The sequence below is a fragment of the Anas platyrhynchos genome, chromosome 18, assembly GCF_047663525.1.
Source record: "Anas platyrhynchos isolate ZD024472 breed Pekin duck chromosome 18, IASCAAS_PekinDuck_T2T, whole genome shotgun sequence".
Lineage (NCBI taxonomy): Eukaryota > Metazoa > Chordata > Aves > Anseriformes > Anatidae > Anas > Anas platyrhynchos.
The window spans coordinates 12,523,619-12,536,422 of NC_092604.1; the positions used below are offsets into that span (position 1 = coordinate 12,523,619).

Sequence of the window (12,804 nt, forward strand, 5' to 3'; positions counted from 1 at the left end):
ACGGCCCCCTGCCAGCACGGGAGAGCAGGAGCGGCCAGACACGGTGCCAGGCTCATGGTGCCACCGTGCTCATGGTGCCACCGTGCTCAGGGTGCCACCAGGCTCCGGGTGCCACCACGCTGGGGGTGCCACCAGGCTCCCCGGGGCTGTCGCAGCGGGGGCTGCAGCGAGGAAATGCTCGGGGAGAGGGGACCGGGGGGGGGATGCGGAGAGCCGGGGGTGGGCACGGCGATGCCGGGGCCGCGGGGACCGGGGCACGGAGGCGGCCCCGTCCCGTCGGGGGCGGGCGGAGGCGCGGCGGGGGCGGGGGCGGCGGGGCCGGGCCGGGCAGCGGCGGCCCGCGGCGGAGCTGCCTCTCGCCATGGGCGGTGGGTGCCGGCCCCGGGCCCCCCCGGCCGGGCTGCGGCTTCTGCTCGGCCCCGCGCTGCTGCTCTGCGCCGCCGGGAGCGCCGCGGCCGCCGGCACCGGCACCGGTACGGGGCGGGGGGGGGGGGAGCCCGAGGAGGGACCGGGCGGGGAGGGGGGTCCGGGGGGATCCGGTTTGGGGAGGGGGATGCGCCGGGATCCGGCAGGGGCCGGGGACCCGGAGGGATGTTTGGGGGTGGGGGGCGCGGGGCTGGGGGCGCTGCCCCCGGGAGGGGCACGGGGGGAGAGCTCGGGGACCCCCCGGATCCCCTCGGTGCTCCCGGCGCTGGCTGTGTCCGGGGGGGCCACGCGTGTGTCCCGGGGCACGATCGTGCCCATGTCCCGCTGGTGCCCAGCCCCGTGGGATCGGGACACGGCGGGGAAAAGAGCTGGGTCCTGGGGGTCTCCCCCGTGTGCTGCGCCCCCCCGGGGCCACGGGCAGGGACCGGAGGAGCCCCCGCGTGTCCGTGGCCGTGGGAGCCCCCCGGTGCCGCAGCCCGGGGCATCGAGGGGCACCGCTGCTCGCAGCCTCGTGGGGCCACCTCCCTCCACGTGCTGCCCCGGAGCAGCTCCCTCCAGGTCCCCAGGGGGACCCTGCCTCCGGTCCCGCTTCCAGGAGGTGATTTTCCTCCCTTCCACGGAGAAAAGCCCACCCCGGGTCCAGCTCAGGGAACTTCTCGGGTTTTGCAGCTCCCCACTAAGCCAGGAACGTGGTTTGCGTCCCTCGGCGGGGCTCCGGCTGCGTTTGGTGTGAGGGATGCTGCCCCCATCTCCATGGCCTGGGGCTGGGGGGGCAGGAGGTGGGTGCAGCACTCCAAAGGGAGCTGGCTGGGGCTGAGCGGGGCAGAGGGGGCTGCTGGAACAGGGCACGGCTTCCTTCCCCCTGCCCCGCACCCCTTCCCTGCAGCCACCCTGCTGGGACTTATCGGCGTTGAGGCGGCTGTTCCTGCCCAGAAACAATGCCCCTAAGGTGGAGACTTCCCCCTTTCGGCACCGTGTGTGTCCGAAACGGGAACATGAGCTGAGGGTTACGGCATTTCGAGGCATGGGAGCGAGTGCTGCGGGAGGAGGAACAGCGCCCGGACCGACACGGGGCTGTGGCACCCCACTGTGTGTCCTGGCGGCAGGGCTGAGCGCGCTGGGTGCCACGGGATGGGCCCAGGACTGGTTGGGGACACCCAACCCATGGTGGCTGGGACAGGCACACACCAGGCTGGTGCAGCCACGGGCAGCCCCAAGACGCTGGCTGCAGGATGGGGCCAAAGCAGAGCTCACCACGTGGGGAAAGAACCCGTAGCTGGGATGTACGCAAAAGGATGCTTATCTTCCGAGCTCTAATTAGCAAGGGAGATACCTGATGGAATTAGGGGAACTGTGCTGTGCCCCGAGGTGCTGCCAGCAGAGCAGATGGGCTGCGGGAGGTGTGCAGCTGGAGGACCACGGCCTTAATCTTGTGCTCAGATCTGCTCTAGAAGACAGAATAACAGGATGCTGGGCTTCGCCTGCAGCCTCCTGCCCGCTTGATGGTTGCTGCTCCGAGCACTTCTCAGCCCCTCGCAGGCTCCACCTTGCCTCTGAGCAGCGATGTTTGCTCCCCGTTGAGGTTTTCCCAGGCTGTGAGCTGAGCCAGCCTGGTCCCGTGGCGTTTCTCCATTTGCCCCCATGGATATTGCCCTTGGGAGCTCGTCTGCAGCCTTACCCTCGGGGCTGTGCTTCTGTTCAAGAGCAAACCTTCCAGCAAAATAACCCCACGGCCCCTCCAGCCGCTCCTCGTGGAGGTCCCACACCGTGGAGGCCCCTGGATGCCAGCACCGTGCCCGGGGTCCCACCACGGGGAGGTCGGTTGGGCTCAGACCCCGTGGGTGCCTTTGTCAGAGCCGATTTTGATTTGTGCCCATTTCTGCCACCTGCGGTCAGGTTTCCTCCCCTGTCCCTGTTGGGGTTTCGGCTCCGCTGCACGGAGGGGACGGCGGAGCACGGGCACAGCGCGGGGCTGCTGCTGGGGCATGGCCATGTCCCCCCCCAGCCCCGCTGCTGGGAGCAGCCCCCGTGCCCGGCCGCAGGTGCGGGAGGAGGAGCCGCCAGCCCCATGTGCGGCGCAGCTGCGGCCCTGGCAGGTTGCTGTCACTGGCGGTGCGGCCAGAAGTGGTTGCAGATGACAATCTGGCTCCGTGGCGCGGGCTGGGAGCAGCTCACGGAAAACCCAAGGAAACCATCCCCGATGCGAAAAACAAGCGTGTGAGCCGTTTGTTGTCTTCGCAGCCGTGCGCAAGACGGGAATGTCCCACCGGGCAAGCCCGGCTCCAGCCTGCACATGATTCACCCCACGTCGCTTTGGCTGCGGTTTGCAGAGCGGATGTCGTCCCCCAAAATCTGGCATTTCTCAGCGCCGATCGCACGTGTTCACCGGCTCAGCTGTCACGGAGGGGGCCGCGATCCAGCGCGGGGGCCGGGAGCGGCTTTCCCCACACCTGGAGCCGTCCCGGCAGGATTCCTGCCCGGGGTGGAGAGAGGCCGGGAGCGCCGCGGGGGGCGGCTGTCGCGGGCTGGGACACGCCGCGGCCCCTCGCGCCCTTGTGGCTGGGACATGCCGCTCCTGCCCCACCTCAGGGCCCCCACGGCGCTGACACCGCTGTGACCCTGGCAGGAGGCAGCTGCCTGCGGGGCCCTGGCACGGAGCAGCCACCCGGCCCCACAGCAGCGTCCCCGTGTCCCCCCCCCTGAGCTGGCCGGGGCAGGGAGCGGGGCCACTCCTGCAGATGTTTGTGGTGGAGCCAAGCGCGGAGCTACTGGCGCGGGAACTGCTCCGGGGATGCTCTGGCTGCGCTGCGGCACGGTAAAAGTTTCCGTGCTACAAAAAGCTGCAGGCGGGTGGTCTGAAGTTAATTTGTCCGAGATAAATAAGGACCTGCCCGCTGCCGCCCGTCTGGATGTGTAACGGAGGCTGGGATGGAAAGAGCTGGGATGAAAGGGAGCCCGAAGGAAGGGCTGGGAGCTGAACTCTGCGAGCTGCCCCCCCGTAGCATGAGGGGTTCGGGATCCCAGGGCTGAGAGCAGTCGTGAGAGCTGGCAGCCCCCAGGCAGCCCCCACCCTGTCCCAGCCCCGATCTGCCTGGGAAACTGGGAGACTTTGCAAAATGAGCTTGATTTTTCAAAGATGTTCGTTTTTAGCTTCAATTTCCTATGGAAAAATGTGCTGCGCGTTGTGCCTGCCCACCTCCCCCCGGCGTTAGAGCCTGGCTCCGGCCTCCAGCAGAACTTGGAGCCGACTGGGCTGAGCCCCGCAGGGCCGAGGATGCTGCAGCCACCCCCTGGTCACAGCTCCCGGAGCCTTCTGCGGGGTGGCACCGGGGCAGAGCCCGGTGGGTGCCGCGGCTGTCCCCGCGTGTCCCCACCACCCCCATGCCCCATCCCTCCAGTACACGCAGGGGTTGTTTTATCCCAGCGAGACGTGGTTTTGCTCCTCTCCAGCTTTGTCGTCCCCCGTTTGGGGCAGGGAAAGCAGCAGATTGTGGGGTGCCGGCGCTGCTGGGGCCGCGTCTCTCCAAGCCCCGACCTCCCACGCCGACGCCGGGGAAGGTCCTGGCGGGGGGGGCAGCGGCTCCAGGCCGCCCACGCGTCTGCAGGAGCTGGCCCCAACGCGCTGCCCGGTGACACCGGGGGGGCACCGGCAGCTGCTGGGACCCCGGTGGCCACAGGCAGGGCAGGACGGGGCCCTCAGCCCCTTAGCCCCTTATCTGGAGGCTGCAGCTGGGGCGCGCGGGCAAGGAGGTGGCTGCGGAGGAAGCGGCAGGGCCAGGGCTGGTGCCGGGAGGAAGGAGCCCCGCGGGCAGCCCCTTCCACCCGCACACGGGGCTGGGGCAAAGCAGCCGCGTGCCAAAGCAAACTCCAGCCCAGACAATTGCCATTATTAACAAAGCTGACGTTGTGTTTGCAGGGGTTTGCCAGCTCCTGGGCTCTCGGGGCACAGGGACCCCACACGGGATGCTCTGGCAGCACCTTTCGGCCTTTCTTTCTTTCCCAGCTGTGTTCGGGGCAGCGGTGGCACCGTGGATGGCCGGTGACCTCTCTGTCTCTCTCCCCGCAGTGAACCCGTGTTGCTATTACCCCTGCCAGCACCAAGGGGTGTGTGTGCGGGTTGGCCTGGAAGGCTACGAGTGCGACTGCACGCGGACGGGGTACTTCGGGACTAACTGCACCTCGCGTAAGTCCCCCTCCCGGAGGAGCCCCGGCACCGCACGGGGGCTGCGTTAGCAGGGTGAGCGCTGCAGCATCCAGTGCTGAGCCATGTGCCCGGGTTTGTCTCCCCCAGCCGAGCTCTGGACGCGCCTCCACAACCTGCTGAAGCCCAGTCCCGCCTTCTACCACTTCGTCCTCACTCACTTCAGGTGGTTTTGGGACATCATCAACAGCACCTTCATCAGGGACACGCTGATGAGGCTCGTGCTCACAGGTGCGGGGGGCGATTCCCGGGAGGGGTTGGGACAGGTCCTGGGGCCGAGCAGGACTCCAGCAGCACCAGCATGGGCAGGGGACAGCGGGGCCACCGAGCATCTCCTGGTGGCTCCAGTTTGGGGCCACCTCCCCGCGAGCCGGCCCGCAGGGGACATTAGCAGTGGGGGCCCAGGGGGCTGAGCCCCGCACGCACCGGGCTGGGAGCCAGCTGAGACACATGAGCTGCTCTCGGCACGCTGCAATCCCCTTCCCAAGGGCTCTCCAGCAGACACAGGGAGCAGCTGGTGGAAATATGGAGCTGGCCCATGTTAATTCTGTCCCTACATTTATCACTTCGCGTAAATATTTAGGTTCCAGCTCTTGGAGCTGTAGGAACACATTCGCGAGGCTCCGGCTGTTGGTTTCCCCATTTCTGCATGTTTGTCATCTAATTCGTCATGCAGGAATCCACTTCGTGCAGCAGCACAACCCCCCTGCTCCTGCAGGGAACTGCAGCCCCTAAAAGGCTGGGTTTGGGGGGGGGGCACAGCACAGCAGGACGTGGCCGGGCTCTGCCCACCACCTCCTGGTTCCTGGGGGTCTGGGTGCTGCCCCGCGGCACTGACTGCTCTCTCCTTCCAGTTCGTGCCAACCTCATCCCCAGCCCCCCCACCTTTAACTCCAACTACGGCTACATCAGCTGGGAGGCCTACGCCAACGTCAGCTACTACACCCGCATCCTCCCGCCGGTGCCGGATGACTGCCCCACGCCCATGGGGACCAAAGGTACGTGCCCGGCGCAGGACCGGCACCACGAGGCGATGAACACGGCTGGGTTTGCAGAGCAGCACCGGGTCCGTCCCTGCTGCAGCACCACCGCATCCCAGTGCCCGTGCCTGAGCCCCCACGGCACCGCTGGCACCTGCCGGGGCACCGGCGTCACCCCCGTCCTCCGCAGGGAAGCGGCAGCTCCCCGACGCCCAGCTCCTGGCGGAGAGGTTCCTGCTGCGGCACAAGTTCGAAGCCGATCCCCGGGGCACCAACCTGATGTTTGCCTTCTTCGCCCAGCATTTCACCCACCAGTTCTTCAAGACGTCTGGGAAGATGGGGCGAGGCTTCACCAAGGCGCTGGGGCACGGGGTGAGGGCGCGATGCGAGGGTGGCCGGCGCGGGGCGAGGGGGGTCCAGGGGTGGGCACGGCCAGGTGGTGCTCCCGTCACACGGTGCTGTCTCGCAGGTGGACCTGGGGCACTTGTACGGGGACAACCTGCAGCGCCAGCACCAGCTGCGGCTCTTCAGGGACGGGAAGCTCAAATTCCAGGTACCACGTGGCACCATGTGCCAAAATGCGTCTCAGTTCCGTGCTCCGAGGTTGTTTGAAACCCACATCCCTCTGGCAGCTGCCAGGACAGGGTGGTTTTCTCCCCTGTTCCCTTTCTACCACCCTGTTCCTGTCTCCCCGAGGTGGTGGATGGAGAGGTGTACCCCCCCTCGGTCACCGAAGCGCCGGTCCACATGGTGTACCCGCCTGCCGTCCCCAAGGAGAAGCAGCTGGCGATGGGTCAGGAGGTGTTCGGGCTCCTGCCGGGGCTCTGCATGTACGCCACGCTCTGGCTGCGCGAGCACAACCGCGTCTGCGACATCCTGAAGCAGGAGCACCCCACCTGGAGCGACGAGCAGCTCTTCCAGACGGCTCGGCTCATCCTCATCGGTGAGGGCTGGCGGCACCGCGGGTCCCCGCGTCCCACCTCCCACAGTGACCTGGTGCTGTCGGGCTCTGCAAGGCCAGCCCGGCTTTAAAGGCTGGAGGAGTTCCTCTGGCAGCCTTCTGGGGATCGTTGGCTTTAGTCCATCAGAAAATTTACTTTTGAGCAATTTAGCCATCATTCTGAACTATTCCATTTTAACGGTCTGGATTTTGGATGGAGGCGACTGTGTGGAATTACAGTAGACTTACGAAAGACCCACGATACCACCACACTGCCTCTGAGCTCCAGACCAAGCTCAGCTTTCTCAGAAACTGTTTTGTTTTTGGCAAGCTGACCTTTCCCGGTGAAAAAGATAAATGACAGAAACTCCCAGCCAACAACAAGCCCGATGTCAGGCAGGTCCGGGCGGCAGAGGGTGCGGGGGTGCAGGGACAGGCTGCCATGGGGAGCCTCACTCAGCACATGAGTAACCGGGGCTGCCCCGAGCCCTGGGGGAGCCGGGGCTGATCCGGGGCTGTGGCTGCTCCTGCTGCCAGCTGACGCCTCCTCCTCTCGCCTCCTGCCCAGGGGAGACCATCAAGATCGTCATTGAAGACTACGTGCAGCACCTCAGCGGGTACTTCCTCAGCCTCAAGTTCGACCCCGAGCTGCTGTTCGGGAGGCAGTTCCAGTACCGGAATCGCATCGCGGTGGAGTTCAACCAGCTCTATCACTGGCACGGGCTGATGCCAGACTCCTTCGTCATCCAGGGGGAAGAGTACAGCTACGAGCAGTTTCTCTACAACACCTCCATGCTCCTGGACTATGGCGTGGAGGCCCTGGTGGAGTCCTTTTCCAAGCAGACCGCGGGGATGGTGAGGTCCTGCTCTCTGCAGCACGTCCCACGGGGGGCTGCGGGACCCCGGGCCCAAGGCATCATCAGAGCACAGCCACAGCCCACCCATAACGAATGTCCTGGTTGTGTGCAGCACTCACAGCCTGTTCCCAAGGGCAGCAGGCAGTGTGTGCGTTGGGGAGTCCTCCCCATGAGCAGTGGGGTGAGGTTGGGTCGTGGCAGCCCCATTTGCTTGATCCCAGGACACTGGAATAAGCATCAGGGCGAAGCCAGCAGCGTGCGGCACCCTGCTGGGTGCAGCCTGGGCACGGGCACAGCTCGGCTCACGCTGTTCTTTGCTGCCATCACATGGATGTTTTCTTCCAAGTGATTACATCGATGCTTCTGACATGGGCAAAGCGACACTGCTGGCACACAGCCCTGCTGCTCTTGGGGTGTGCAGGCTCCCTCCGCGACCCCAGACCCCCAAACTCAGTGATTCCTTCCCTCCGTCCTGGCCGGTGGGACGCTGCCATCCAGGGCTTCTCCTGCAGGAGATGGGCTCTACCCCAAACTGTGCCACCGCCGGTCTTTGGCACTGCCCCTGGCACCCCCTTGTCCCGCTGTGGCCACGCCATGCCCAGGATGCAGGCAGGGAGGCCGGGCTGTGCCTCCATGGAGGCTGGAGCCTCCCCGTGTCTCATGTGAGCGTGCCCCTCCTTGTCTTCTCGCCCTCCAGATCGGCGGGGGCCAAACCATCAACGCCAACGTCCTGAAAGTGGCCGTCGGGGTCATCATGGAGTCGCGGCAGCTGAGGCTGCAGCCCTTCAATGAGTATCGGAAGAGGTTTGGCATGAAGCCCTACAAATCCTTCCAGGAGCTCACAGGTACGAGCACCGTGCTGCCAGCAGGGCCCGCAGGTCTCCCTCCTGCCACGTCCCCATGCCCCATGGCAAGGCCAGACCCTTGCTGACGCGCCTGGTGTTCACCTGGTGCAGGAGAGGAGGAGAAGGCTGCAGAGCTGGAGGAGCTCTATGGAGACATCGACGCGCTGGAGTTTTACCCGGGCTTGCTGCTTGAGAAACCCCAACCCAACGGCATTTTCGGAGAAAGCATGGTGGAGATCGGAGCTCCCTTTTCCCTGAAGGGGCTTCTTGGAAACCCCATCTGCTCCCCGGAGTACTGGAAGCCCAGTACCTTTGGCGGAGCAACTGGCTTTGAGATAGTCAAGACAGCATCCCTGGAGAAGCTGGTGTGCCTCAACGTGAAGAGGTGCCCGTACGTGGCCTTCCGTGTGCCGGACGCCGCGGCAGGAGGCACGGCCGGCAGCAGCCGGGGCGGTGGTGGTGGGCCCTCTACGGAGCTCTAGCACCTCCACCCTGCACAGGTAGGGTCTGTCCTCATCCAGGGCTTGGGGGAACAAGCCCCCCACCCAGTGCTGAGTGTCCTCTTTGTCCCTGCAGGCAGCAGCGGGGCTGGGGAACCCACCCCGTGCCCGGCAGGAGCAGGACCAACGATCGTCCGCCCTGGGCAGGCTCCAGCCCAGCCCCACGCTGGCAGGGAGAGGCTGGTGCCCGCTCTGGGAAGAGCTCAAGAGCCCAGGCAGAAGAGCTGCCATCGCCCGTGCTCAGCAGAACTGTTCCTCTTCCCAGCCCCTGCCTTGTGCTAAGCCACGTTTGGGGCTCTCCGGGGACCCCCAGTGCCCGGGGGTGCTCCTGGCTCCTCTGCTCCTGCTCAGCCTCAGCTCCTGCTGCTTCCCAGCACCAGCAGCCCCTCTTCTGCAGGGGCGTCCCCGCTCGGATGGAGAGGGGCATGGCGCACAGGGAGCCCTCCCAGCCTTGTCTTCCACACGTGGCAACGAGGGAGGGATGGGGATGATGCGCTGCAGACGTCCGTCTGTCCTTCCTTCCTTTCTGGCCCAGCTCGGGCTGCGCTCTCACCTGGCTCTCCTGCAGTCTGCTTGGCTCTGGCTTGGCCCAACCCAGCCCAGCAGCCTCATTTGCCTTGCCTGGGACAAACAAGCATCCCAGGCATGCCGGGTGCAGCGGTGTGGCCGTGCCAGCTGACCAGCCCTGGGTCTCGGTGAGATTCCCAGGCCCCCGTGCCCCTGGCACCGCACTGGCCCCGTCACACACGATGCCACCTCTGTGCCCATCACCCGTTAAGGCTCTTGCACCCTATGCTCGTTACACTGCCCTGCATTAATAGCTGAGTAAATGACGTCCCCCAAGGCGCACTGAACTTGCTTGTCCCGCTCCACAGCTCGCAGATGTAAGCCATCGCCAGCAACGTGATGCGATCGCTGGAAGCCAGGGTCGCTGGCCTTGGTCCCAGTCAGATCCCAGAAAATGGACCTCTCGAATAAACATTATTAAAAACCACTCTCATTTCCTCCAGCAAGTTTTCAAGCTCTCCCTCGGCAGAGCCAGGCCAAGGCAGAGTGCCCAGGGCCAGCAGGAGCTGGGAGAGCAGACGTCTCGGCGGCGCTGGTGGAAGGTGAGTGCTCAGCCGGGCTGTCGATGTGAGCCATGCTCACCAGCACCGTGCCCGTGTCATTAACCAGCTGTGTGAGAAGAAACAAGCAGAGCTTCCCGGCTCCCTGTGCTTCAGCAGGGGCCGTGCCACAGCCTCCATGAAGGTTTTGGCCCCGCTGCTTCCCACCGGCCACCAGCGCCCCACAAACCTGCTGCTGGTGACACAGAGCTTAAGCTAAGCCCAGCACCGGGCACTTCTATCACGTGAAATCCACCCCTGAGGGCACAAACAGCCCCAGCTGCAGGCGAGGCTGCAGCTCCCCGCTGTGCTGAGTGGCTGGAGGTGCTGGAGGGACCCCGGTCCTGTGCTTCTGCTCTGTCTTGGAGAGCCCCCGCATCAGGGCTTGAGACAGCAGCATGCGGCCAATTCACCAGTGAAACCTGGCAGTACCGTCTGCTAGGTGGGCAGTGCTCCTGCTCTTGGTACTCTTGGGTGACAAAACTTCCACAAAAACCACCCAGAGCAGCTGTCCCACCACATCCCTCCATCTGTAGGTCCTAGTCCCCTGCAGACCCCTGCTCTGCCGCACTGCACACGCTGCTGCTGAGGAAGGCACGGGTGTGCAGGACGTGCCTGGGCACCAACACACCCAGCCCACCACAGCCCAAAATGTGGTGGCTTCGTGCTCCAGGGGCTGCCAGCCCGCCAGAGGGTCCCAGCCCTCGCTCAGGTGGCAACACTGCGGAAAAGCAGAGTGAGCAGCACCCAGGCTGGCTGCTGGCATCTCCCCGTAGGGGAATGCACCCCACAAGCTGTGCACTGTGCTCCCGCGTCACCTCCATGGCACACACACGACTGCCCTCGCCGTGCAGAGCTCCAGCCTCCGAGCATCCTTCAGCATCTGGTTAGCAGCACAAGCTCGGCTCGTTTCAGTTAGACCACAAACATCCTGCTTTTGTTTGTCGCTATCGCAGCCTGCCAGCACGGCTTTGCTACCAGCCGATAAGCGCACAGCGGCCCGGCAGGCACACGGGGAGAGCTGCCTAGGTGCTCCCTGCCGCCACGGAGGAACATCCTGCCAGGAATAGTGCAGCTGAGGCAGCGCTGCCAAACCTGACAGAGTACAAACGACGGCAGCTTGCGGCTCTGAACAGCCCAGCATCACCCAGGGGGGCTGCCCAATGCATCCAGGGTTCAGCACGGAGCTGGGGGCTGCCGGACACCCAGCTCCGACAGACTCCTTTTTGCTGTTCCCTGCTCCTGGCCCGCCCAGAAGACGCCTTCATACAAGCCAAGCACCATTTTTTAAACAAGCTCCTCCGGGGAGCACAGCTGCAGCTCGCCTGCCCGCGGGCCGATCTGGAGAGGAGACCGCTGGCGCTGTGCTGCGTACGTGCGGTGCGCGAAACGGCAGCGCCAACATCTGCCCGTGTTTGTGTGACCTTTGGAGCAGTGATTCACCGAGCACAATGACCGGAGTGGACGGGAGGAGGAGATCAGCTGCCCGCAGCGCTGCTGCATGCAAAGGGGGCCTCAAGGTGTGAGCTGCGCACGGCCATCACCTGGGCGGGATCGGGGGCATCCAGCAGCGTTTTCACCCTCATCTGATGAGTTCTTCAGCCAGGCTGAGGAACTTCACCAGGCACCAGAGCAGGAATGGCTGCTTGGATTTTTCAAGAAAGGCATATTTTGAATGCTTTTACTAAGAAGATGTAAATCCATGAGCATCTAGCACTTTTTAGCTATGTTAAGATATTTATCCGTAACAATGATATTGAAGACAAAAAGTGTAATCAGCACAAGCTTTGATTTTTTTAAATCTTGTTCTTGGGGTGACAACCTGATTATCTGGCTCCGATAAAACATCAAGGAACCTTACAGTACTAACTCACTTCTTGGTGTTCCTGCAAATAAACCCCCAGCGCTCCAAAAGCGATGCAACGTGGCTGCATGACCAGAAGAGACAGATGCAGACAAGCAAACAGACAGCCCGTCAGGGGAGCTGTGGTTTTTCAGGCTCCACGGGTACACACAGGACTAAGCAGAGCTACACCAACAGGCAGAAAAGCCCAAATCACCTTGGCCATATCTGCATGTTTGTCCTAGGCTTGAGAAGCAGCAGATAGAAAACACAGCACAGAAAGGACAGGCTGCAGACAGAGCACGTAACAGCTCAGTAGAAGTCTTACTCACCAAATCCTCTCCATGCGTTACCTTGCTGTCATATTTCAGATACACAGACTAGTGCAAATGTCTCAAAACATTTAAAGGTAATAAGTACCAACCTTGTTTTCCAGCACCAGTTGTTTTCTTTCTGAGCTCTCTTGCCCCACTGAAATAATGGATTTAAGAAAGCTGGCTTTCATTCGATGCTGGTAGAACTGCATCCCAAAACATTAAAACCTGAGCAGTGCCTGCACAATCTCTGCCACGGCACAAGAAAGGCGACCAACCCCGGTCGCTTTGCACTGACACTCCAGCCTCCCTCGACTTTCACATTTATAGCTCAGACCAGTTTCGTCAGACGCACTAATGAAAGGAATAGAATTGCTGGTGGCAGTAGTTGGGGCAGGGAACAACTGCTAGAGCTCAAGGGACGTCACCCTTGGGCCGGTACCTGCCCAGCTTCGTAGCCCCGGGCTCTGCATCATCCACCAAGCCCCCAGGAGGCGCAGGGTCAGCAGTTCTCAGCTAGCAGGGAGAGCTGGGCAAACTCTTTCCCAGCTTCTGCTGGTCCCTAAGAGCACTGAGGACTTTTGGCCCAGACAAGATAAGGTGCATTGCTAGAGACAAAACATTTGAGTGTGTAACCCAATTCAGACAACCCACTTCAGACATCGCAGCCAACTTCACTCTGCCACCTCCTGCACCAGAGCCATTTGTGGTACCAAAAATGCCGTCATGTTTCTGCCAGGAGCTATGTTTTATGCTAGGGAAGTTGCTGTGCCAGAACAGATACATGAAATA

The 12,804-nt window shown here is 63.4% G+C and overlaps 1 protein-coding gene across 2 annotated transcripts; it reads left to right on the forward strand.

The window, feature by feature from the left end:
• The first annotated feature begins 293 nt into the window (after positions 1-293).
• PTGS1 (prostaglandin-endoperoxide synthase 1) lies at positions 294-9,743 on the forward strand. 2 transcript variants are annotated; one of them, XM_027470912.3, is made up of 11 exons: positions 294-473; positions 4,493-4,609; positions 4,718-4,858; positions 5,482-5,625; positions 5,798-5,979; positions 6,077-6,160; positions 6,304-6,550; positions 7,116-7,402; positions 8,102-8,249; positions 8,361-8,749; positions 8,826-9,743. In XM_027470912.3, the coding sequence occupies exons 1-10, from the start codon at positions 362-364 to the stop codon at positions 8,729-8,731; spliced, it is 1,833 nt and encodes a 610-aa protein (XP_027326713.3). In that variant the 5' UTR covers positions 294-361; the 3' UTR covers positions 8,732-8,749; positions 8,826-9,743. The 2 variants fall into 2 exon arrangements, with proteins under 2 accessions (XP_027326713.3, XP_027326714.3); XM_027470913.3 differs by having other exon boundaries at positions 294-467.
• Positions 9,744-12,804: the final 3,061 nt, after the last annotated feature.

Coding starts and splice junctions, on each gene's coding strand:
- PTGS1 (XM_027470912.3), top strand. CDS start 362: ATGGGCGGTGGGTGCCGGCCCCGGGCCCCCCCGGCCGGGCTGCGGCTT. Junction 4,859..5,481: donor GATGAGGCTCGTGCTCACAG/GTGCGGGGGGCG, acceptor CTCTCCTTCCAG/TTCGTGCCAACCTCATCCCC. Junction 5,626..5,797: donor CACGCCCATGGGGACCAAAG/GTACGTGCCCGG, acceptor CGTCCTCCGCAG/GGAAGCGGCAGCTCCCCGAC.